At 34.9% G+C, this 27316-nt stretch overlaps 1 protein-coding gene and 1 long non-coding RNA gene across 4 annotated transcripts in view; one reads left to right on the top strand and one right to left on the bottom strand.

Moving 5' to 3' along the window:
• The first annotated feature begins 1758 nt into the window (after positions 1–1758).
• Positions 1759–22661, top strand: DEPDC1 (DEP domain containing 1). Of its 2 annotated transcripts, XM_043575236.1 has the most exons (12): positions 1759–1936; positions 4022–4287; positions 7504–7660; positions 8112–8230; positions 8658–8788; positions 10161–10208; positions 13844–13981; positions 15267–16118; positions 16576–16748; positions 18464–18640; positions 20058–20243; positions 20951–22661. In XM_043575236.1, the coding sequence occupies exons 1-12, from the start codon at positions 1889–1891 to the stop codon at positions 21089–21091; spliced, it is 2436 nt and encodes an 811-aa protein (XP_043431171.1). In that variant the 5' UTR covers positions 1759–1888; the 3' UTR covers positions 21092–22661. The 2 variants fall into 2 exon arrangements, with proteins under 2 accessions (XP_043431171.1, XP_043431172.1); XM_043575237.1 differs by lacking the exon at positions 15267–16118 and having other exon boundaries at positions 1764–1936.
• LOC122480626 overlaps positions 14461–27316 on the bottom strand; it is a 28609-nt gene continuing 15753 nt past the window's right edge. Inside the window, exons 1-4 of one of the 2 annotated variants that reach the window (XR_006296606.1) lie at positions 20939–21049; positions 18953–19132; positions 15645–15686; positions 14461–15403 (exon numbers count right to left, since the gene is read on the bottom strand). This is a non-coding gene — a long non-coding RNA (uncharacterized LOC122480626). Of the gene's footprint in view, positions 15404–15644; positions 15687–18952; positions 19133–20938; positions 21050–27316 lie in introns of those variants that run through there. The other variant, XR_006296605.1, reaches the window with a different exon arrangement.

Here is a 27316-nt window from a genome sequence, read left to right as displayed (position 1 = left end):
CAGGCTTCAGGCTCTGAGCCAGCCGAGCTCGAACTCATGAACCGTGAGATCATGACCTGAGCCAAAGTGGGACACTCAACTGACTGAGCCACCCAGACGCCCTGATACTTTATAACTTAAATTAATTTTGTGCCATTAATATTATCCTCTGTCAGGTTACGTCTTAAAAACTTAGGTCATATTAAGCTGTTGCTATTCATATCAAAGGCTGTAATGAGATCATTTTCAGCTAACGAGTTAGGCAAAAATGCAAAATGAATTTGGCTTTCACATTCTCATCTCTCTTTCATTCTGAAGAGAAATAGGAGGCAAAAGAAAAGAGAAAAGAAAGGACAATATATCATAAAGCCAGATAAACAATAGTTAGCACTATGTTATAACATCTATCACTCTACTTTTCCTTAAAACAAAAGCAAGATGGAGTTGATTGTTTCTGTTTACCAAGTGGTTTTTGAAAATTCCTATCCACTGGTCCTGTTCACAAAACAGATGCATATCCATCTAAATTATCTTAAGTTCAATAGCTAAAGTAAACTTCAGACCATTATACTACTCCTCCCTAGAACACTTCCCCTTACCTGGTCTTTTTGCTAAGTCCTATCCTCTAAAATTGCTGTTTAATTTCCAATTAATTATTCTACAGTTACCAATCACTCAACCTCTCAGTATGCTGTGCAAGGCATTCCTACGATCAAACAGTTTCAAATTGGTGATAGAGCATTTATTTTCTGACCTCCGCCAAGGAGATCCGGGACTTTGGGTAAGTCTCTTCAACGTTCAGAACTTAGTTTATATCATTTGAAAAAATAATGTTTGGGGGCACTTGGGTGGCTCAGGCGGTTAATCCCACTCTTGATTTCGACTCAGGTCATGATGTCACTGCTTGTGGGTTCAAGTGCCAGTGCAGAGCCTGCTTGGGATTCTTTCTCCCTCTCTCCCTTCCCCTCCCCTGCTCTCTCTCTTTCAAAATAAATAAACTTTTAAAAAGAAGAAGAAAAAGAACGCTTGTTACAGATTTTCTAAAATCCCATCGAATTTTTAAGCCTATGATTGTGATTTAAACATAACCAGCATTCCTATAAAGACATGGTAGATTTTCTTCAGGGGAGCTACTTGGCAAGTTTTACACAACCTTTCCCAAGCCCTTCATGGTGTGTGTACTTAACGGAAATCTACTTACGCTCCATTTTACCTCCAAATTAAAGGGGGTGTGGATAACCTACATTTTTGCACTGAGAACAGAATCATGGCCCCTGCTAAGCTGTATCAGAACGACAGCACAGCAACATACACCCAGGAAGCTTTTTAGAAGCAAAACCAAGGGATTTGTCAGGTGAAAGCTACGCCCCAGAGATGCTTTGTTTTACATGCCAACCACTGCTGGAGATCCTGTAGGGCCAGGCTAAAAGGGCTTAGGGTTTTGTTTTCCTTTTTCTTTTCAAATTTCAAATTCCCTTAATCCAAAGCCTGGTCTCCAAACCATCCAGTCCGTGACTAAACTGCCTCACCGGTTCTTAGTGTGGAAACAAGACTCCGCCTCGCCTGCAACCGCAAGAGGGAGAAGCAGCTCCAGGACAGCCGGGTGAAGCCCAGCGCCCGTCCCACGGGCCCGGCCCCGGCGCTGACTAGCGGGTGCCAGCCACGCACCGCCAGCGCCCCAGCCCTGAGAGGCTCCACTGTGCAAGCCAACCGCAGCCGGATCCCGGCGGCGCGCCACGTGACTCAGGACCGCGACCAATCAGCGCAGCCCTCTGCGCTATTCAAATCCGCGGCGCGGCGGACGGTTGTTCCCAGCCAGCCGCCGTCGGGGCCCCCAGAGCCCTAGAGTCGCCTAAGGCCGCCATGCACCGCGCTGAGCGCTGACAGACCTCCGGGCCCGGCGGGCGGAATGGAGAGTCGGAGTGTGCCTCCCGGACCTTATCGGGCCACCAAGCTGGTAAGACAGCGCAGAACGACTAGACCGGCCAACCGCAGCCGTGGCCGCCACCGACTTTACGTGAGAGCGTTCGGAGTTTTGCCTGGGGCGGACAGACGGGTCCCAGAACCTGGTTTGGGTTTGGTTTTCTGAGACGTCGGGGGAGGGGGGCGGGGGAATAAACCGGTATCAGGAAACCCTTGCGGGACACGCCTCTCCCCCTTACCTGGAGGTCGGGGCTGTGTCCCTCCCTGTGAGCCGTTTGTCCAAAGGGTCTCGTCCCCGGGATGGCGCATCATACTCTGGCCTTGTTTGGGCGACAACTGTGCCTGCAGTTGTCAGCTTGCCCTGGAACATCAGAGAATATTATGATTTTAGCCGTTCCCCACGTCTGATTTTCTACCCCCATCTGGATACAAAAAAAAATTCGGAGTTCCATTACTCTGGAGTGTCAGAATGGGGACAGTCCGAATGTGACAGCTTCGTTTTGCGGGGCCTGTAGAATTCAATGCAGGATCTACCGACTGAATAGCACTAGGTAACAGCTGCCCGTTTAAAAACTAAACCCAGAGTGTTTAAGATACTCGTCAGGAACCACTGTTGGTAGTCACTGGATTTGTACAGAGTCTCTGTGCACTTAAATTTTCAAACCAAGAGAATACAGCGCCACGGGGTAGGAGACATTAGGAGAGTGACTTAACTGCTGTGAGCCTCAGTTTCCACATTGGGAAAGTAGAGCTAATGATGCATATCTACCTTAAGGATATCCTGAGAGGATACTGCGTGTGAACGTGTGTTGTGATGTATAGATCCTATGGATAGGCTACAGCTCAGTGTTTCTTGAGTAAATAAATGTGTGAAATGGGAGGTGTGGTGGGAAGAAAAGAATACAGTTATTGTGTTTTCAACTCTTAGGTTTTGTGTTGTGGTGCCACACAGTTGGGGTTACAAGTCAGATTTCTTGGCCTCTAATGGAGGATTTTTCAATTAAAAAGTGAGGTGTTCATTTTGCACCACCACCACCACCTTAGTTCTCCGCTGTTCTAGCTGCCACAAACCTTGAAAGCTTGGGTTGGGGACAATTTAGAAAATATGAGTATCTTTTTAAAACATAGGTATATCAGTGTTATTAAATATATAGTGGACTTAAAGCTTACTTAATTTGCCTCATCTGTTCGGTGTTCACTATTGGAATCTTTACATAAGAAACACTATAGTAAATATTGGAGCGCCTGGGTGGCTCAGTGGGTTAAGCGTTGGACTCTTGATTTCTGCTCAGGTCGGAATCTCCCAGTTGCTGAGTTTGAGTCCTTCCTCAGGCTCTGCACCGACAGCTGGAGGCCTGCTTGGGATTCTGTGTCTCCCTCTCTCTCTGCCCCTCCCCTGCACTCCAACGCACGTTCTCTCTCTCTCTCTCTCTCTCTCTCTCTCTGTGTGTCTCTGTCTCTCAAAAATAAACGTTTAAAAAATACTATAATAAATATATAAGATATTGCAACATTAAAGGTATTTTACCAGTAAAACTACTGCCTGCCATCAATTTTGTTTGGCCAGCTTGGTAGTTATTACTGCAGGTTCTAGAATATTCAAACCTGGGTTTCAATGCCTGAGTTCATCACTTAGTTCTGTAACCTTGGTCAAATTATCAGTCTCTCTGTGCTTCATATTCCTTATATGAAAACGGGATAATAATAGTACCTATTCATAGAATTGTGAGAATGAAAGTGAAGTAATGAATGTAGAGCGGTGTCTGACACAAATGTTACCAACATTTTACTAATATTAGTTAAAATTTAAAAAAAAAAGGGGGTACTTTCTCTGTTGAAGGTTAAGAAGCAAGTTCATTACAGTTCTTCATTATTTCTAGGTTTCCTAAATAAGCCAACCAGCCAATAAGTGCCTTTACACTATTACAAAGACATATTATTACAATGCCAGAATTAATAAAGAGAAATCAGTATGATATATAAAATTTTCTATAGTAAATAAGATCAATGATTTCACGAATTATGATGTAATCAGATATGAATAAAATAATGTTCTTTGTCTAATTTGTTTTGAGTCAGCACAATGTTTAATTTCTTTTTTAATATTTTCTTTTTGCAGTGGAATGAAATTACAACATCTTTTCGAGCAGGAATGCCTCTAAGAAAACACAGGCAACACTTTAAAAAATATGGCAATTGTTTTACAGCAGGAGAAGCAGTGGACTGGCTTTATGACCTATTAAGAAATAATAATAATTTTGGTCCTGAAGTTACAAGGCAACAGACAATCCAATTGTTAAGAAAATTTCTTAAAAATCATGTAATTGAAGATATCAAAGGCAGATGGGGATCAGAAAATCTTGATGACAACAGTCAGCTATTCAGGTACTGAACAGATAAATAACTACAAAACTGAATTACTTAACAATATAATTTAACTCCACTTCTATAATACTTTTACTAAAATTGCAGCTTTTTCAGAAAAAAAAAACATGTTTTCTTTATAAAACTGTTACTGCTCTTAGTGCAATTAAAACCACTTAGAATTTAAAGTTAATTGCTACACAATTAAAACTTTTAAAATGTTAGATAGTATATATAATAAAATAAATATTGGGAGGAAAGGATGTGATATCACTTCTGCATATTCTGAAATCTGTAACATTTCAAGGATAGGTCATTATTAACCTTTAGTTTCATAGATTCAAGAATTATAAGACAAATTCTCACAGGTCCTTGCCTCCAAGTAACATAATCTTATATAACCTAAGAATACATGTGATAAAAGAAATAATAGCAAAATTTATATAATAAATAACAGAAGAAATATACTATAGGTTAAAGAGAATATTTTTTAAGGATTTACCATATATCAGAAGACCTGCTTTATGATTTACATGTTTTCTTACTTAATCCCTGGTTAGGTATTAACTTCTTTTTACAGATGAGGAAGCTGAGACCATGCTTCAGTAAATCTTGTTATATCTGTCTGAAATATGTTCTTCTACCTTGAAACACTGTAGACATTGTCAGATTAGTGAATACATTTGCTCTCCTGTCAATTCTATTGCAGCCTCCTCTGTGGAGCCTTTCTGACTCCCTTAGGCCAGCACCATTGCTTTTTCTCTCATGTGCAGGGTTCTATGTTATATATCATTAAACTAGGTCTTTGGATTCTAATATCCATGTTTTTTCTCTCTAAAAAATTAGTACTTTTCAAATGAAGTGCCTTAGTAGTTGATTCTTGTGTATCAAAGATGATTTATGTTGTACAAGTAAATTGCAGTAACAAACATGTGAGTAGTTCCTTTTGTATAGCACTCTACAAATCCTGCCTGTCTTAACTACTGCTTAGGCACTTTGTGAGCTCCTTTGCTATTATCCATCCTTTAGCTGTTACTGGTTCTAAAGGTCCTAGACTTGTCTTTACTTCACTGTCTCCCTGGGCAATCTCTTGCCATGTCTTCACCTACTTTCCTTATAACTTTCAAACTTCCAACCCAAATATATCCCTGAGCTTCAGACCTATTTTTGCCCATTAGGCACTTCAGATATAACATATAGAAAAATCACTATCATGTCTTAACCCAAATTTTATCTTCTTACTCCATACTTAACTGAATAGCACTGTCTTCCCTATAGCTGTTTTGATTGTTTTCCTTTTTCTCCCCTTTAAATATGATTTAATTAACAGACCATCTCTGTTATACCACTTTAGCAGTTCTCTGATCTACTCCTCCCTTCACTCTGATAGTTCATTTTGTTAAACCATTTTTCTCTCTTACCCAGAATTCTGCATAACTCTTCAACTAGTCTCTCTGCCTCTAAGTGTTTTATAATGTTAGCAAATTTATAAAGTATACTTAAAAATAAACTTTACCAAAAATGTGTGAGACTTTACTGGAGAAAATTATATAATTGTTTTAAAAGTAATAAGTGAAGAAGGATATCCTGTTGATGAATCAGAAGACTTAGTATCCAGAGCACCTGGGTGGCTCAGTTGGTTAAGCGTTGGATTCTTGATTTCACCTAAGGTCATGATCTCACAGTTTGTGAGTTCCAGTCATGTTGGACTCTGTGCTAAGGGCACAGATGGCACAGAGCCTGCTTGGGGTTCTCTGTCTGCCTCTCTCTCTGCCCCTCCTCACTCATGTGTATGAGCTCTCTCTCTCAAAGAGAAATAAACATTTTTAAAGAAAGAAGACTTAGTATCATAAATAAGTCATTTCTCCCCAATTGATATATATATAAATTAAATGCAGTTTCATTCAAAACCCCTATATAATTTTTTATAGAATTTGACAAGCAGGTTCTAAAGTATTTTTAGTAATATAAAAGTCCAAGGCAATTTTGAAGAACAAGGAGGAGAGAATTTCCCTACCCAATATCTGGGCTTAAATTTAAATAATTAAGTACTGAAAAAACAAAACTATACATACAGTTGATCCTTGAATAACGCAGCTTAGGGGCACCAACCCCCTCCCCTTCATGGTCAAAAATCCACATACAACTTTTGACTCGCCAAAAACTTTAGTGATAGCCTACTGTTGACCAGAAGCCCTATCAATAAAATAAATAATTAACACACATTTTGTACGTTAAATGTATTATATACTGTATTGTTACATTAAAGTAAGCTAGAGAAAAGTAAATGTTATTAAGAAAATCATAAGAGAGAATACATTTATAATACCGTACTGTATATACAAAAAATGTGTATAAGTGTGCTGCACAGTTCAAACCCATGTTCAAAGGTCAACTGTACATGGGAACTTGGTATAAGAAAATATTTTTAGGATCATGGAATAAGAACTTCTGAGGTCACTAAAAACTTATGCATATTTTATTTTATACATTATACATATATCTTATATATTAATATATAAATACCATAGAGAAAAAAAACCAAGCCATATGTTGTTTATGTATACTTATTAAAAGTATAAAAACATGAATAAGAAAGAAACACTAACTGCAAGTTAATGGCTTCCCTCAGAAAGAGAAAGAAATAGAATAAGCAAAGAATTTGATTAACAAAAAAATAATCATGAAGTCTTTTTTTTTTTTTTAATAATGAAGTCTTGAATAAAATGTTAAATATTGTATTGTTTGATGGTTGATGATTACATATCTGGATGTTGTTTACATTATTTTCCGTACTTTCTTGTATCTTTGAAATATTTTTTATTATACTGGAAAGGGGAAAAAGCATTATAGTCAAAAGGAATAACAGAGACCAAGCTCTGGAAATCAGAACAAGAACAGTCAGACAAAGATCAGAAAATATATATAAATTAGATAGCTTGTCAAAGAAATTTAGAAAATGGAACTATTTTTTTCTTCAACAGAATTGATCCCAATAATAACTCTTACTTATCCAGATATAAAGTTAGAATACATACAATATACTAAAAAAGTAGGAAACCATTAAAATGTTTTTAAAGGTTTAATGGGAAAATCAATTTATGTAGAATCTTCCTTCCTTGGTAATATAAATAATATAAATAAATTCAGTTCTTTTGTGATTTTTAAAAGATAAACAGACACTAAAACTTTGTTTCTGATCTTACATTATTTAATTGCATATTATTCTTAAACCAGATTTCCTGCAAATTCTCCGCTTAAAAGTTTTCCACGAAGGCATCCAGAATTGAGAAAAAACAGCATAGAGAACTTTTCCAAAGATAAAGATAGCATTTTTAAATTACGAAATTTATCTCGTAGAACTCCTAAAAAACCTGGATTACATTTCTCTCAGGTAAAACATCCTTTTTACTAATCACTAGTTTAAATTTTATTACCATGTGCTTAATTATAAAACATTAAATGTTATAAAACATTTAATATTTGAAGCCAATACTAAAGTCTCTTGACCTACATTATATTCCAAAAATATGTGTATATGTTTTACTGTAGAACAATAGAACCCATAGGAACAATAATAAAAATGGTAATAAGACACACCTGAAACAGTATTTGTATAACTTAAACATGTTTTGTTTTAAATTGATTTGAGAGTGGTAGGGGCAGCTACAAAACCAAAAAGCTTTATTGCCATATGTTAACCTTATTCCTTCAGGTGACACTTAAACTTACAGCTTCACTGTGGACTGTTTACTAGTAGAATTACTAAATATTAGGAATTATGTCAGTTCAATATTTCCTTAATTTGAGCATAGCATGTTAAACCAAAGTAATTTTTTTTCCAGGAAAATATAGAGAAAATGAACCATGTAATAATCAATGAAGATCAAGAAAACTCAGTTGATAATAGAGAAATAAGCCCAGAAGATATTGAAGAAGTTTGGAGATATATTATTCTGATCTAGTAAGCTAAAACTAAGCTCTAACCAAGTTCCACAGGTGTTCTAGAATGTTAATTTGACATTTTTATCAAGATCTACAAATGCAAAAAAACAGATTAGTTCTTAAAGCTTAGAATTTAACCTGTATTTGTATTTCTTAATAAGTGCTCTTGAACTTCTAGTACAGTTGAAATAGAATGTTTGCAGTATGATTTGTTTTTTCTTTGAGTCAAAGTTATATATAGCTATAGTTCGGGGTCTGTATTGGAATCATTACAAGGTTACTAAGGTAAGTATATTTGAAAGTGGATACTAACTATAACCTTTATCAGTTTGGCTTAAGAAAAATATTCTGATGGCTTTGTTTGCCATTCGTACTCTTTAATATTTATATCCCATTCCACTTATTTTATGTAGAAAAAAGAAGTTTGTATTTTTTCTTCTGTTTAGCCTGCAAACCATTTTAGGTGTGTCATCCCTAGAAGAAGTCATAAATCCAAATCAAGTAGTTCCTCAATACATAATGTACAACATGACCAATACAAGTAAACATGGAATAGTTATACTACAAGACAAATCAGGTTGGTATCAATAAAAGAAGTTGGACTCTTTTAAACTTGCTAACATAGGTTGCAGCTATTGTGGGGGTGTAGAGAGACTAAAAATGTAGAAAGTAGAATACTTTAACTGAAAAAGTATTAGGGGGAGATTATATCGTAAGTGCTTTAGTAATCATTTAAGTGAATATTATTGGTACTATTATTTTAGCCTCTCATGGTATTTATGCATGATTTTTTTTAAATGGCAAGGTTAAACATCCAAAAGGTATGAAAATATAATTAAAACTATTGATTAACTACATTTTATTGAGGGCCTACAATGTACCAGGCATTATACTAAAGATTTAGTGATGAACAAGAGAAAAATGGTCCATGGCTTCTTGGAGCTTACATGAGCAGTTATATATAAATTTACACAAGTCAAGACATATTCAAAACCCTCAAGACCAAAGTCTCAAGACCAGTATTTTAAAGATCACTGGTTTATTATATATATTTATATATATATAATGTATTGATTTTAGATATAAGATGGAAAAATCAATGATATATTCAACCCAGCGGCATTACATTTAAAACTTAACATTTTAAGAAATGTATCAATAAATCTCAAAATGTTGACTCGTTTTTTATAATGAATTGTTGTCTGTAGAATTAACTGGTATGTATTACTTGGGTTTCTTTGTGTTGGCAAGAACTTTAAAGTTTGAATTGTAGGAACAAAAAGCAAAAACTTAAGTTATGTTGCATATGCATATGGCTTTGTACCACTCCCATCTTAAATTACCTAAAATCACATATTTAACAGTATATTCTCTTATTCAGACTTTCTATTCTTTATAACCATAAACTCTTTAAGTTAAGTGTATGTGTGGTTTTTGTGCTGGTGTCAAAAAACAGTTCAATTTCATGCAGCATACTTCAGTTAGTAGCAAATGAAAGATTTTAAGCAAGCCTCACTAAAAGCACCCTAATATTCAGATATATAATTTCAATCATAGGTCTCACTCAAATCAGTAATATTCAAATAGCATACCTATAATCAGAATGGAAATTAAGATAAAGAAAACATGGTGACAGTGGACAAGTATGAACATTAACTATTTATGAACCCTCCACCAAAATATCCTCAATTTGGGGGTAATTGTTTTATGTATTCTGGAAAGAATCAAACTCAAGATCTCTATGACTTTTAAACTTGTATTTTAAAATATTGTCTTCACCTTATGTCTTATTAAACATATAATAATTTTTAATCCTGGTAATATACATACATATACATACATACATATATATGTGTGTATGTAATTATATATAATAAGCGTAAAGTTTTAAATATAGTATCATGGAAATTAGGTGATATTATTGAACAATATAAATTTTTTTTGTATAGATGACCTTCCTCACTGGGTATTATCTGCCATGAAGTGCCTGGCAAATTGTAAGTTAAACAAACAAAATGTGTATGTATATATATATATATATTTATAAAATATATTTATATAAAATATATATTTATACTATTTAATAAGAGCTAAGGAAATTTTGAAAACAATTTATAGAAATCCTGATAAAGTATGCTATTTCTTTTGATGTTTGAATGACAATCTAGTAGATCTGATTGCATTTCCTTGCATGTGGAATACATTATAAAGTCCATAACTTTTTCTATGCAGATGGTGATTTCATAATTTAAGTTCATCATTTGTAGCTCAGTTTTCATAAATCATAAAATCACAGGCTAGTGGATATCAAAGGATTTTTAGGTATAACTTACACCAGTTGCCTTAGTGAGGCCTATAGAGTTCAAATAGCAACTTTCAAGTAATAGCTCTTATAAAGTGGAAAAGTTCAATCAGAAATGAAGTCACATTAAATCTACTTCATTCCCCTTGCCATTGTACACAGCGTCAACACTGAGCTGCTTCATGACATGCTTGTACTCCATAAGATACATTAATGGAACTTTTATGTTTATAAAAAAAAAATGATCTGTCACTAATCAGTAAATGGAAAAAAAGCTTTTTCAATAGTGAGCAGTGATAATTAATTTTTATAATTTGAGACACTGGCTCAAGTACAAAGCCCTAATTGCTTTAAAAATCAATTTTTTTATTTAAAAAAAAGTTTTTTTTAATGTTTATTCATTTTTGGAAGAGAGAGCGAGCGCAAGCAGGGGTTGGGGGGGACACAATCCAAAGCAGGCTCCAGGCTCTGAGCTGTCAGCACAGAGCCCGATGCAGAGCTCAAACTCACAAACCGTGAGATCATGACCTAAGCTGAAGTCGGATGCTTAACTGACTGAGCCACCCAGGTGCCCCTAAAAATCAGTTTTAAAAATATGCAGAAATGTGTGCTTCTAAATCATTAAAAGTTAAATTATATTTTAATAATTTTTTTATAAAAGGATTTTTTTCTAGTTCTTATGAAATGAGTATTTTATTAATAATGTTCAAGATAGGTACATATTCCCTTGTTGTCCACTGGGTGTCAATATGACAAAATAACAGAATAAATAGCAATAAAGTAAATAATGTAAGTTATAGAAAGATTTTATTTATCAAACTGAGGTGTAAAGATCTTAATCATAAGCTTGATTTGTGAGTTTCTCTTTCTGCCTTCCCCCACCTAACTGCCCTTCTGTCTTATACTTTGGCTCATGGTTAGCAACCCAATGCTTATATTTTCAGGAATTTCTCAAATATCCCATGTTTAGAGGTTTTTTTTCCCCTTTCTTACCAGTCCATGTTATACCTAAATGATAGCAAAGATATAACTTACTGGATTCCAGTTTACCAATATATCTAGCTAGAGGTAGCATTTAAACTTTTAGTTATTATTCAATCCCCTACAGTAATCCTGTGACATATAGGAATGAGTGATTAATATACTATCCCCAGTTTTTTTCTAGAAGAGAAAGTAAGGCTTTTGAAAGTCTTCTACTGATACATAAAGATATATGTATTCAAACCTAGACACACTAACTATAAATTTTGTATTTTTAATTCTAATAAGAGTATGTTCTTAGAAAATTTTCTAATGATTATCACATTTTTTTATTCTACATATTAAGAATATATCTTATATCCTCCTTAAGCATCTAACTCTTGATTTCAGCTCAAGTCATGATCTCACAGTCATGAGATCGAGCCCCATGTCAGGCTCCACGCTGAGTGTGGAGCCTGCACGGGATTCTCTCTGTCCCTCCCCTGCTCACGTTCTCTCTCAAAAACAAATAAATAAACTTAAAACTTTAACAATAATTTTTAAAAAGATTTTTACTTTGCTCTACATAAAACCCATATTAGCCTTTAAGCCGTTAAATGTGTGTGATTGTTTTCTTCAATCCTTTTTCAGTGTGTGTGCTCACATTATGACCATACAAAAATTTGCTGGCAGAAAAGTAAAATTATTTGGGTTTGGGAAGCGAAAAATTTTAACTTGAAAGATAAAATAGTGACTCTCAAACCTGAGTGCATATTACAGTCACTAGGGAGACTAGCCAAAGATTCTGATTTAGATGATTCATTAGGTAGGTTCATTCCAGTTGGACTAAACATGCCTCAAAAGCTTCTTATTAGTGAAGATTCCCACACTCAGCATTTGGAAACTACTAAATTAGTGAGCCAGCAGCAAACATTTCTAAGTCAGTAATTCTTAGCTTCACCTCCATAAATTCTGGTTTGTACAGAGGAACTTACATATTTTTAATAGGCACATTGAATGAGTCTGATTATGTAGTCCATGGAGCACACTTTAAATGTTGTTAGACCTCAAAGCTCTGAGTCTTGCTTTAAGTGCTCTAAGTTCTAATTCTAGCTTTGCCACCAATGTTTTTTTTCATCTTAGGCAAGTTACTCTAACCTTCAGTTTCCTCATCTGTAATATGAAGTCAGATCTTATTTCTGAGTAAAAAACTAGTGAGCAAGCATGATTCTTTGAAGAACGTTAAGCTAGGGGCGCCTAGGTGGCTCAGTCAGTTGAGTGTCCAACCCTTGATTTTGGCTCACCTCAGGATCCCAGGGTTGTGGGATCAGCTCTGCGTCGGGCTCTGCACTGAGCATGGATCCTGCTTAAGATTCTCTCTCTCTTCCCCTCTGCCACTCTCCCCTGCTCTCTCTAAAAAAATAAAAAATAAAAATTTAAAAAAAGAACATTAAGCTAATGAAATGGCAATGTAAAGATATTATTTAAACTCATTAAGGGTATGCTTCATGTCAGACAAAATTTATTCATGAAAATGTAAATTTACAAAAGATAATTTGGAAGAATTATTTTCATTATCTACATATTCTTTGTTTTGTAAAATGAATTGCAATAAAATCTCATTAAATAACCTTACTGCTTTAAAATATATTTCAAATGTTGCCTTATATACAGTTTTTAGGTAAATAAGTATTAAGACAAAATGCTAGTAGTTACTTGCAGTGATTTTTTTTTTTTTTAGAGTTTATTTATTTATTTTGAGAGAGAGAGCACATGGGTGCAGCAGAGGAGCAGAGAGAGAGAGAATCCCAAGCAGGCTCTCTACCCTGTCAGCACAGAGCCACACAAGGAGGCTCAATCCAAGCCGAAATCCAGACTCGGATGAATGCCCAACCAACTGAGCCACCCAGGTGCCCCTATTCGCAGTGATTTGTAATGAAAACATAATGAGAAAGAATGAGATGTGATGTGCACAATTCTTTGAAATGTTTGAACTGTGACAGAATTTGTTAAACTTTGCTCCATCATGGAGAACTTTTTGACACTTTTTATAAGTATATCTAAATTTTTATTTAAAATAAAATATATTGGGGTGCCTGGGTGGTTCAGTCAGTTGAGTGTCCAACTTCAGCTCAGGTCATGATCTCCCAGTCCATGAGTTCAAGCCCCGCGTCGGGCCCTGTGCTGACAGCTCAGAGCCTGGAGCTTGTTTTGGATTCTGTGTCTCCCTCTCTCTCTGCCCCTCTCCCACTCATGCTCTGTCTCTCTCACTCTCAAAAAAGAAAAAAAAAAAAAAAAAAGAATAAATGTTAAAAAAAATTTTTTAAATAAAATATATTTTACCAATTTTTTTTGCCTTCTATCTTTTAGGGCCAAGAAGTAATATGAATAATCCAACTTACGTTGGATTTGAACGAGATGTATTCAGAACAATAGCAGATTATTTTCTAGATCTCCCTGAACCTCTGCTTACCTTTGAATATTATGAATTATTTGTAAGCATTTTGGGTATGTATGAGTTTTTACTTATTATGTAAATTTATTAACATTTTCAAGTTTCCCATAATTTAAAAGATCTCAAAGTGTAGGTAAATATGAAGATGGCAAGCTATAAATTATTTTACAGTTTGGGAATACTATGGTTCCCGTTATGTTGTCTTCCAGTAATTCAAATATATCATTCTCACACCAGTTATTCACATCAATCGGGTGTACTACAATTCAATTCATTTCTGACACTGACTACCCAGAGTTAGACCAGACCCTACAAGTGAAGGACAAATTCCTTAAATTCTGATACTTAACCACCCAAAGTTATGTAGACTCCACAGATTAAGGGCTCAGTTCCACAAGACTGCCCTCACACTTCAGGTACCACCTGCAGATGAGGTCCTCAGGCTTACTCACTCGCATTTCTGCCCTAACTACCAGTTTGGGTGTCCCTACAACCTTCCTTGGGTTTAATAATTGACTACAACTCACAGAACTCTGGAAACTGCTTTATTTAATGAGTACCAGTTTTTATAAAAGATACAAATCAGAAACAGCTATGTGGAAGAAGGGTTGTACACAGCTTTCATGCCCTCTCCAGGGATTCCACCCTCCCAATCATGTCAATGTGTTCACCAACCTGTATGCTCCATTGGCCTTGTTACTTCATAGTTTTAACTGAGGGTTAGTTACATAGGCATGATTGATTAAATCATCAGTTATTGGTGATTTTGCTGAGTCTTCAGTCCACATCCTTCTGTTGTTCAGGGAGGTCTGAGGTAGGTTGAAAGCTCCAACCTTCTAAGCAAGTTCAGCCCTAAGTCACCTCATTACCAAAAACTCAGATGTTCTCCAGTAGATGTACTATGGATAACAAAAGACGCCCTCTCTGGAAATTCCAAACGTTTTAGGAGCACTATACCAGTTACTAGAGACAAAGACCAAATGTGTAAGTTTTATTGTAGTACAGTTAGTTGTCTTATAATTAAGAGCTTTCTAATACTTGTAGACGAAGCCAGTGATTTTTTAATGTATTTGACTCAATTCCTTTAATTAGATTGTTGAAAAGATTTTTAAGTGATTTATATCACAAGTTGGAAAACCTCTACTCAGTCTTGCACTTTGTAACTGAATGTTGCATGTGTCCTATTTAAGTGGCTTCTGAATTAAGCAACTGCTGTTGTACTATACTAACAATATATACTATAGTAATGCTTTATTTTTTAACTTTACTATTGTTTTTGTTTTATTTTTGTCCACTGTCACACAGTTGCATCTTAATTTTTGTTTCATTTCCTGGTAGTTGTTTGTGGCTACGTCACAGTTTCAGATAGACCCAGTGGGATACATAAAATCCAAGATGATCCACAGTCTTCAAAAATCCTTCGCTTAAACAATTTGAATTCCTTCAAATCAACTGAGTGTCTTCTTCTCAGTCTGCTTCATAAAGACAAAAACAAAGAAGAATCAGATACTACTAAGAGACTGCAGATAAGTGATCAAGGATTTCAAGAAAAATGTGCTAAGAAAATGCAGCTAGTTAATTTCAAAAATAGAAGAGCCAGTGCTAATGACATAATGGGAGGAAGTTGTCATAATTTAATAGGCTTAAGTAGTATGCATGTTCTATCCTCTAACGTCAAATCAAGATGCTATTCTTTAGAAGGAATTGTAGACTTACCAGGGAGTTCAAGTAAAGAGGTCTCCAATGTCTTCCATCAATCTGTTGTGAATAGAGAAGGACAACATAATAAGCAGTTTTTAGAGTCTAAGACCAAACAGGAATCCCTAATGAATCTTCATTCAGAGGAAAGTACTCAAAAACCACTCTGTGTTGGTTTTAAGAGAACCTCTACTTTGACTGTTCAAGACCAAGAGGAGTTATGTATTGGGAAATGCAAGTCAAAACAGCCTTGTAGATCTCAGAGTTTACTTTTAAGAAGTAGTACAAGAAGTAATAGTTATATCAATATGCCAGTGGCTGAAATTATCATGAAACCAAATCTTGGACATCTCAGCACAAGTATACAAACAGCTATGGAAAATGAACTCGGAGAGTCTAGTACCACAATCAATAAAAGACTCTGCAAAAGTACAATAGAACTTTCAGAAAATTCTTTACCTCCAGCTTCTTCTGTATTGACTGGCACACAAAGTAAGGTTGATGCTTTCAATGCATGTAATATTAACTTTTAGTGCTTACTAACTGTTTTGCTTACCTGTCTTTTCTTCTCTGAAACTGCTTTATATTTTTCCTCCAAAAGGAGAAGTTTTTATCGTAAAAGACTCTTGTCATGGCATAACCAAGATTTATTCTACTTATATAAAGCACTTATTTTCTTTTACTTCATTTTAACTTATTCTGAGTCACTTTATTTGTAGTAAGTGAAGGATATTAGTACTCAAATAGGTTATGAAGAAAATGAGCATCTTACCATGCTTTTGAGAAATGTGGAAATTTCTAGGGACAGTTATAAGAAATTAGATACTAAAATATTATTTTAATACTTATATAACTATATTCTTTACGTAACTGTATATGTGCATAGTATGAAAGCAACTAGTGTCATTGATGATTTTTTTTCGGGGGTGGGGTATAATTTGCCTTCCAGGTTTGCTGCAACCTCATTTAGAGAGGGTTGCCATCGATGCACTACAGTTATGTTGTTTGTTACTTCCCCCACCAAATCGTAGAAAGCTTCAACTTTTAATGCGCATGATTTCTCGAATGAGTCAAAACGTTGATATGCCCCAACTTCATGATGCAATGGGTACAAGATCACTGGTAAGTTGATTTCTTAAGGAAAGAATAAGCCTTGGTTCATAAACTATACAAAGAAAAGCAAATCACCTAAAAGTACTACTTGAATGATGTCCTAGTCTCAAAATCCTAGATTCTTGGGGTAGAAAGGCTCTTAAAAATATCTTTCCTAGTAGCAGAATGTTGGTGCATTAATCCTTTGTGCCCAGTATGTTGTACTTTCATATCCTGACCTTTATCTTGTCTGAGCACTTTACCTCTTCATTCATATCACTTCGTAGTGATTGACCTAGACCATCAGACCACATTCCATTGCTTTATGCCAATGCTGTTTGGTGGGGAAGGAAGAGGAGATAGCAGGCACAGTTAAAAGCATAAGGGCACTATAACTCTAGAGAATTATGGGAATATTATGGTAGTGGGAAAGTTGTATTTGATGAATTATGTGAATCAGGATAGCATGTCACTGTGGGTAAGAAATTGGGACAAACTACTGTGAAGCAGTCTCAGACTCCATAAGAGGATAAGGGTAGAGGCATTTTATACAGCTATTGATTGGAAATGAACTCTTAAAATAGTATCTTCTCTCTCTTTCTCTCTCTTCAAGAGCTGCCACTTCCTCAGTGCAACTTCAAATGATTTTCTTATAGCAAGGAATCTAGAGTTGAGCTCTATTCTTCTACTCATTAAGGACAGTTCTTTAACAATGATAGACCCAAACTACAGAAGAAGAATTATTCTTGCATAATTGTGACACCATTAAAAAGCACAGAGAAGTTTGTAGAGGAATATATTTTGAGAGACATGACTAGAAAGGAGATAATTTCAGTTTTATGCTTTTTGAGTTTGAGTGTATACAGGACATTCAAGTGAAATTTATCCAACAGACTGTTAGAAATGTGAGCCTGGTGAAGATCAGGGCAGAAGGCAGATTGTTTGGAGGGAGGTGGTAATTGAAGCTTTAAGGGTAAATGAACTCTACAAAACTAAGAAAGAAGACTAGAAAAGCTAAGGACTGAGTCTTGGAAGGAGAAAGGAAAACATGACTGACATGTAGGAATAAAACCAAAAATATTTCAATTCAATAAATATGTTCATTGTCTATTATGTACAAAATTCTTAAAATAGAATTCTTATAACTGTAATTATTTTAGAATGAGGTGTCTGTTTACGTGTGTCTAATACTTAGTGGGTAATATGGATATGATTGAGAGTAAATGAGTTATGAAACACAAAACTTATCCCAGAATTTGAAGACTCCTTATGATGGAATTGAACAATACATGTATTGTCTTTAAAGTGTGACAAAATAATTAAAGACTATTTTCCAGAATTTCAAAAGCTAAATGGTACCAACTTTATAACCACTAAGTTTATATATTATGCATTCTCCTGGCTTGTGTTTTATGAGATTAATTTAATGTAATAAGTCATTATTCTTTAACATTCTTTAAGTAACATATCTATATGATACCAATAGAACCCATGATATTTACTGATACAATTATGACAAAATTAAAGAAAAAACTAAGCCTTTTATAATCGTTTGGAATTATATTAAGGAAATACTTAACAAGTACTTTAAGCTCTTACCTTTCTAATGTAATTAATTGTCCTCATTTGTAAGCTGAAGTCTGCTTATCACTTTATCTCAGTACTTTAGCATGATACCCAGAAACTACTGATACTCTTATTTATATAATACCTTAAATTTTTTAATTCACATCTTTTGTTTCTAGATGATACACACTTTTTCTCGGTGTGTGCTATGCTGTGCTGAAGAGGTGGATCTTGATGAGCTTCTTGCTGCAAGATTAGTTTCTTTCTTAATGGATCATCACCAGGAAATTCTTCAAGTACCCTCTTACTTACAGACTGCAGTGGATAAACATCTTGACTACTTAAAAAAGGGCTATGTATGTATTGTAAATCTTAAAATTGTCTGCATTAGTCAGTTCCAAGTGGCAAATTCATCTCAAACTAGCCTAATGAAAAGGGAAGACTTTATCAGCTCACGTAAATAACCTCTAAAAGTCAGGAATGTAGACAGAATTTGGAGACTCAAATAGCAATAAAACTGTTTCCTTCATCTCTTATTTCCATCTTGGTCCTGTATTTGACAAAAGGCTCCTTCACATGATGGGGGATCCATAAGTGTGATTAAAGTTCTTAAATCACAGACTTAACATTTTTAATCCAAAGGAAAAAAGAACTATCCCTTCACCTACCAGTTTGAAAAGTTCTTCACATGGACTCTGATTGGCCCCATCCAGGCTAAATACACATCTTTTAGGTGGTTGAGGGTGAGTGCGTTGGAGACAGGGCCATGCTCTGATTGGCTCTCCATAGATTAGAGGAGAATCTGTTTTCAAAAAAGGTGAGGATAGTGGAGGTGGAACGGGAAGAAACTATTAAAAGAAGGAGAGAAGGAATACTGAGTAACCAAAACAACAGATGTCTATTATATTCACTCTTTGGCAGCCCAGCACATATATTCATGTTTCTTCCCATACATACCATTCTAATATTGCCCTGGCTTAACATAATTATCCCTATAATTTCCTTCCTTTATGAGCAGATGTTATAGTATCTTCCCATGCTCCTACACCTCAAAAACAGTATATGAATACTCTTACTACGTCAAAACATTAATATTTTAAAGTGAATTAAAACATCACTTTGGGGCACCTGGGTGGCTCGGTCAGTTAAGCGTCTATTGATTTCAGCTCAGGTCATGATTTCGTGGTTCATGAGTTCAAGCCCCGTGTCAGGCTCTCCGCTGACAGTATAGAGCCTGCTTGGAATTCTCTCTCTCTCTTGCTCTCTCTCTCTCCCCGCCCCCCACCTCTCTCCCTCTCTCCATCTCTCTCTCTCTGCACCTCCCTGCCCACACACACTCTCTCTCTCCCTCCCTCCCTGTCTCACAAAATAAATAAAACTTTTCAAATATTACTTTGATTTTTATTGTTTTGTAGTTAAAAGAATAAAATACATGGTTAATAGCAATGATGATGGATGGCTGCCTTATTTAATACTTATTCTGTTCTAAGCCCTCTATATACATTATCTCATGTAATCCCCATTTTACAGATGAGGAAACAGACCAAGAGAAGTTAAATAACTTGCTGAAGGTTACAAAGCTAGTAGGTTGTGGGTCTGGGATGTAGATCCTGGGATTTATCACTACTCTATTGCATAACACAGTTTTTTTTTTTTAATGTTGAATGTTTGGTGGCGAATGAATACATGCTAAATCCCATCAAAAGAACACTTAGCAAACAGGAACATGAACAGAATTAATAGACTTGGACTATATCATTTTGTTCAAAACAGATTAAAAATCCTGGAGATGGACTGATTGTTCCTTTGCCAACATATTCATACTGTAAGCAGATTAGTGCTCAGGAGTTTGATGAACAAAAAGTGTCTACCTCACAAGCTGCAATTGCAGAACTTTTAGAGAATATTATTAAAAACAAGAGTTTGCCTCTAAAGGAGAAAAGGAAAAAACTAAAACAGGTAAGAGAATGCATAAGTTCTCAATCACATAAATCTTTTTAAATATGCCGTTGCTGATTGTTATTTAGTAACATTTAGCATCTAATTTCTCATTATTTTGGATTTTAGATATTGTATATATAGGTGTGTATGTAAATGTAACCTACATTCCTGGTTTTACTCTTTATAAATATAAATATACTCTTACTAAATTTAAATAATAACAATAATAATAACAGATAACTCTTCCTTTACTTCCAATGATTATAACTTAGATTGCCCTGAAAAAACAGTTATAAAATTTGATTGTAATACATAGCTTTTGGTGACTCATTATTACCATTTACAATTTTTATCTCTACCAAAATTCAGTAGTAACATGATTCTGGCAAGTTTAATTCCAGGTCTAAGATACTCAAATATGAAATATACTAGATCATTCTGGCCTTCATAGGCTTTACCAATGGAAAGGAAGAACATCTAGAATTTAGGAGGAAAACACATCAGAAGAGAATCCTAGTATATTAATGTTAACTGGGATCTAAGAAATTTTACCTTATACCTTTCATATATGAGAAAGCAGAGGGAGAGGAAAGGATAAATTGAAAAGATACTCATTTCTGAAATACATCTTTGAGAAAGTCACTGAATTCTTATAAAATGTTGAACTTGGCTTCAGCTAGGATAATAATGTTAAATACTCTCTAATTCCTCACCTCATTTTTAAGTTTCAGAAGGAATATCCCTTGATATATCAGAAAAGATTTCCAACCACGGAGAGCGAAGCAGTACTTTTTGGTGACAAACCTACAATCAAACAACCAATGCTAATTTTAAAAAAAACAAAGTTTCGTAGTCTAAGATACTAACTGTATTAAAAATTATGTAATACTTGTAGAACTTTGGTGAATGAAGCCATACTTAAGAATTTAGCTACTAAAAAAGGAAGTCTATTTATTAATAAGGTTTTTCTAAATAAAACACACGTATGGAGGTACCAAAGTAATTTTTTATCAGTGTAAGACTGCTAAGAAAGTAGTGAGTCTCAACTGTGAGCAAATAACAAAAGCAATACCAGATACTTTAACCAGAAACATTTTTTTTTTTGACACAACATCTGGAAAAGCTATTACAGTGTGTGCTAAAATTTTATTTACTTGAATTTTGAAACCTGACATGTTTATCAAGATTAAGCTATAATTCTGTTTTTAAAAGAAATTAACTTATCTGCACATGTGCTTATGAATATTAGTTAAAGTACAAGTTATTTAGGGATACTCTTATTTCTAAGAATAAGAATGTGAAGAATATTGGAAAACTCAGTGAATTCTCTACTGTTAAATGCTGCACTCTTTTGTATACTCTTTTTCTACTTTTGATCTATTTATATATGTGTATTTTTAAAATATGTACATGTAAGTCTTCATTTGGCTTTAAACATTTATCCCGAGTGCTTCGGTCATTCAATTGTTCAATAAATATCTCTTTCATTCTTATGTTCATGTATCTACTGGAAGATAGTGGTGTAAAAGAAGTATAAAGCAATCATGTATTCATTCAAAATATATTTATTTAGCAACTACTATGTGCCTTTTATGATTCCAGTTATGGAGAGACTAAGGTGAATAAAACAAAATGTCTTTCTTGAAAGTATTTATTTTCTAATCAAGGGACACACCTATCAGATACTTAAAATAACAATACACACTCTGAAGGAGTCCTTCAGCTGAATACTGAGCTCTTTAATTATGTAACAGTTCTCTCAGCTAGTGTTTTTCAAACTGTTACATATTAGAATCACCTGGAAAGTTTTAAAATAATACATGCTCAGGCTCTACCTTGTATCAGTTACATCCAAATTTTAAGGGATGATATATAGGCATCAGTATTTTCAAACTCTCTAGATGATACCAATATTTACCCAACTTTGAGAATCAGTCCCTAAACACTTTTTATAAACAAGTAAATACCAAGCTGGTGGCACATTGGCTTTATTATTTCACTGGAAGAAAATACAGATTATAAATGCTTTTCATCTTAATACAGGGTTATCCATATTTCTGCTTTAGTGACTTAACACAAACTTGAGGCAGTTTTTCTTCCATATTTTACTCTAAGATTATTTAATATCCATTCAAGTGTAAAAGTGTACAGAGTATCTGGGATGTCATAAACACTTATTGTTCAATGACTTTTGATTTATCAATGTAATGTACTCTAAAATGACAGTGTTTCATTTGAGATTTTTTATTAAAAACTTGAATAGAAAATGGCAACTACATATCTTTTGCCCAGAAACCTTAGCTATAAGATTATAGGACCAAATTAGAGCTTTTTCTAAGGTGTTTATATGCTAAAACTTCCTGTTTAAAGATGTATAATAATGTGAATTCGATGCATATTGAGATAAAAATTATTGTGGGTTTTGTAACAACTTAATTTTGTTTTTGTATTTATTGATATTAAATATATAAATACTATAAAGACAGAGTAATTTTTCATCTGAGCTAGTGTGCATGCAATTGAGATTATAAAATTGGTGTAACAATTTAGTAACATGGGGTGCCTGGGTGGCTCATTTGGTTAAGTATCTCACTCTTGATTTTGGCTCAGGTCATGATCTCACTATTCCTGAGTTCAACCCCTGCATCTGGCTCTGCACTGACAGTATGGAGCCTGTCTGGAATTCTCTCTCACTCCCTCTCCCTCTTTCTCTGCCCCTACCCCACTTATGTTCTTGCTTGCTCTTGCTTGTTATAAATAAGTAAATAAACAAACAAACAAACCTAAAAAAATTTTAATGACATGAATTTGAAGTCAGGTTTGAATTTTACCATACTATTTACTATGTAACCTCAGACAAATTACTTAACTGCTCTAAGTTCTACTTTCCTTATCCATATGATAAAGATTATAATAGTATCTCTCTTTTAGGATTATTGTGAGAATTAAACTGAATAATGCATATGTAGTGCTTAGCAGTATCTAGCCTAGAAGAAGCATTCTATAAATATTAACAATTATTATTAGAATTACCTAGAATTATAGCACTTAGAAGAGATCTTAGCAAAAACATAGTCCTGTATTCTTTCAGTTGCTTTGGGCACACATGAACCAAACAAAATTGTGAACAATTGGTGAGTCTTATTAAACTATTGTTTAGTTACGAGATTAGGGTTCTGATTGTACACACTGGCTAAAAAATTTTAACCCAATATAAAGGGAAAATTTGATAAGGAAGGAAAGTGCAAATACCTTCGGAACCAATATTCTTGAGTATGTGAAAACATGGGATGCAGTTTTCACCATATGTTTCTATTCTATCATTGGCAATAATTTGACCTCATATTTGGTGGAATTAGAGATAGTTCTGAAATTTTATATCCTGGCAACCTGTGTACTTCTCCAACAGATATACCTGCCTTTGATTTTGAAGGTAAAGAGAGTGTGTGTGTGTGTGTGTGTGTGTGTGGCGTTGAAGCATTTCTAGGAGAGAAAATGAAGGATAGCTAGTTTTTAATATTAAACTCTTAACTGAAAGAAATAAAGTCAGTTTCACTAAAATAAACTTAACAGTTCTAAATACAATAAAGTACAGCAACTAACAATCTTTTATTACTCAAAAATAGCTCTTTTATTGACTCAGAATCTTATTTCTTATTTTCTAAGAACTAGGGGTGGGGGATGTACAGATTAGCTGTTATCTCCTGAAAATTTCAGAATGTGCATGGAGGAAATGCAGAATGTATAAGACAAATGAAAGTAGTGATGATTTTTTGCTCATTATAAAAACAATTTTTGAATCAAAGCATAGATTCATATACACTGGTTGATCTCTGAATTGTTCTTCCATAAGCAACTAGGAGACCAAATTATATGAAACAACTGTTTTTAGACAATGGGCTGTAGGTAATATGGGACTGTGATAACGGAGAAAAGGGGAAACAAAGGTGGTGAGACTTATGATTACCCTTAGATTACTACCTGGACGCAACTGCCAGGCCACAGTACAGGGAGAGAGAACCAAAACAAAGCCCAGTGTCTCACTACATTTAGTAGCTGGAGGCCAGAGTTCAGGATGACTGAAGAGCTGCAAAACAACAAAAAGCTCTAGAGATCTGCAGAATAGTCTAAAGGTTTTTTCTGAGTAATAATTGGGGCTGTGTGAAGGAAATCATTTGAGTACTATTCAACAAGACAAACAAAAGAATAACATAAGCAGTAAATCAAATAATCCCTGGACCTCACTGAGCTGGGAATAGTTCATGTTACCAGCCAGAATAGAGCTTCTAATACATGGGGCATTGGATAGCATCTTCAGGAGAGTTATGCTTTACTAGTGGGACCAAATTAGCCCTAGAATAAAAACTGGTTTGGATTAACCCTAACAAATCTTAAAAACAAGCCTCAAAATGTTCAAATTGATCAAGTAACTTCCTGTGTGCCACCATAAGTTCCACACTTTTAAAAATAAAACAAAACCCAGCATTCAACAATGTAAAAATCACAATGTCCAGCATCTAATAAAAAATTACCAGACATGACTTACTATGTGATCATTTCATAATATATACAATGTTATATCATTATGTTGTACACCCAAAACTAATATGTTGTATGCCAACATACTTCAATAGAAAAATAATAGTAGTAATAAAAAGAAAAAAATTATTAGACATGCAAAGAAACAGAAAAAATATACATAACCCATAACGGGGGGGGGGGGGAGTGGGGGAATCAGTCAATAGACACTTACCTTGGAATGACAGATATACTGGAATTAACAGACACTTTAACAATTATTATAAGTATATTGTAGGATATGAATGAAATAGGGAACACAGTGATAGAAGATATTTAAAAAGATCCAAATAGAAATTGTAAATATTAAAAATACAATACCCAAAATGAAAGATATATATAATGAAATTAAGAGCAAATTAGAGACAGCAGAAAAAAAGATCTGTGAACTTGAAAACAGCAATAGGCACTACCCAAGATAAAGAGAAAACAAAATGAGAAAAAAGCACAGAGCCTCAGTGAAGTGTGTGAAACTATGAAACTGAGTATGTGTACAACAGGAGCCTAGGAATGAGAGAAGAAAAAAGGAAGACAAAAATTATTGGTCAAAAGTAATGGCATTTCCTCTAAATGTGATGAAGACCACAAATCCACAGAAACTCAGGTAACCCCCAGCAAAAGAAAGAAACCACACCAAGGCACATACTACAATCAGGTTGCTGAGAACTATTGATAGAGAAATCTTAAAAGTATCCAGAGAGGATCATCTGGGTGGCTCAGTCGGTTAAGCTTCTGACTCTTGATTTCAGCTCAGGTCGTGAAAGCCCTGTGTAGGGCTCCACACTGACATCTCAGAGCCTGCTTGGGATTCGCTCTCTCCTCCTCTCTGCCCCTCCCCTGCATGCACACGCACTCTCTTTCTCTCAAATAAACATTTTTTTTAAAAATCCAGAGAAAAACATAATTTATACAGGAAAATAAAAATAACAGTAGACTTGTAAAAAAGCAATCCCAGAGAACAATTGAATGATACTATTTTATATTTGCTATTCTGGCTGGGAGCTGTTGGCAGTTCACCAATAAAAGTCTGGGCAGGGACTATTAGTACCTTACCAGCCACCAGTGATAGTCCCCTCATTATGAGCCAGCCATTGGCTGATCTGACTCTAAAACTCAATTTTAGTCATCTTCCTGGAACTAGTCTTAGTTCTATTATAGGTCATGTTCCCCATATTTTGAGACAAATATTTGCATAGAATATTACTGGAAAGTACTCTTGGGAACACTTGTAAGAAAGTGATGGAGTTGGGATGGGGCAAAAGAAAAAGTTGAACTACAGTGCAATTGCAACAGAGGCCTCAGCTGATCCCATGAGGGGCTCTGAAGCTGAGATGGCTCTTCAGAATTGTCCCAAACAGAGAAAGTGCTAGGCCTTTGTACCTTTATGTAAACCAGTCACTGAATATGGGTTGATTCTGAAGAGGAGGTGTAACCTTGAGTGAGACAACTCCCTTCTGCCAAGCATACAGTTCCTAAAGAGGACTGCAGCCAATAGTCCTGGCAGCTGGGGGAATTCACAGAGGATCCCTAGCATTAAAAAGAACAAAAAGTGGCGAGGGGTTGGTGGGGAGGATCTCTGTTAATATGAGACCAGAGAGAAAGGGGGACGGAGGGAGGAGAGGTTGTGAGAATCAGTTTTCATTTAGTTTTTACTTTAGCATTTACTAATTTTAATTTCTCTTGTTAAAAAGTTATTTCCATTTATTGTAGATGATTTGGAAACAAAAGTTTAAATCACCCATAATCTTACCAACCAGAGACAGCCCTATGAAAATCTTGGAAGTTCTTTCTCCAGGACTTTATGTCTTTTAATGATTCAAGAGAAAGTAGCTCTTTTTTTGTCTTCTAAAACTTCTATGGCTGCTTAGGATTTAAGATTGGTAATAAATTTCCCAAAACTTCATGCCGAAGCTAAAAATACAATGATCAAGACCTGCCATTCTTGTTCATTATGTACAATGTCTCAGATTTTTACATTTGTGGGCTTTCATCAGCTTCCAGGTTACTTGGAAGTTCTGAAGACTGCATTCTGTCTCATGATTCTCACGATCTGATTTGTCAGGCAGCACCTTATGCTCAAGCAAAGAGTCCAAATTTCTTTCTCTTCCCCAGCTTAATTGATACTCTTGTGTCCCCTCCACTAAGACTCATGCCACCTATTGCTAGGCTAGAAATTATCAAGCACAATACTCATTGTTCATTAAACTGAAAATCAAATTTTAACATCAAACAATAGATTGGAAGGAATCACCCTAATGTTGGTTGAATTTAACTTTTGGAATCATTGTTGGATAATTTCTACAATGACTATCTTTTGTTTTGTTTATTTAAACTATTAGGAAGTTTGATTTTGGTGACTCATGGGCAGCAGGGCCATCTGCAGGTCTCCTCTGATGCAGCTCTGATTAGTCCTGAATTGTCTTCTTAAAAGGGATTCGACTCTACTGAATATTTATGGCTTTATAATGTTAAATACAAAGTGATATGAAGCACAAATTTAAGAAGCATAAATT

This window comes from Prionailurus bengalensis, chromosome C1, assembly GCF_016509475.1.
Source record: "Prionailurus bengalensis isolate Pbe53 chromosome C1, Fcat_Pben_1.1_paternal_pri, whole genome shotgun sequence".
Classification (NCBI taxonomy): domain Eukaryota; kingdom Metazoa; phylum Chordata; class Mammalia; order Carnivora; family Felidae; genus Prionailurus; species Prionailurus bengalensis.
The sequence above is the reverse complement of the archived record's forward strand: the minus strand, read 5'-3'. Positions and strand labels throughout refer to the sequence as shown.

Bases quoted from the DNA above. Each gene is read 5' to 3' on its own strand.
- DEPDC1 (XM_043575236.1), top strand. From the start codon at position 1,889: ATGGAGAGTCGGAGTGTGCCTCCCGGACCTTATCGGGCCACCAAGCTG. The intron at 8,231-8,657 runs GTAAGCTAAAAC...TCTTCTGTTTAG, and splicing joins AGATATATTATTCTGATCTA to CCTGCAAACCATTTTAGGTG. The intron at 20,244-20,950 runs GTAAGAGAATGC...CTCATTTTTAAG, and splicing joins AAAGGAAAAAACTAAAACAG to TTTCAGAAGGAATATCCCTT.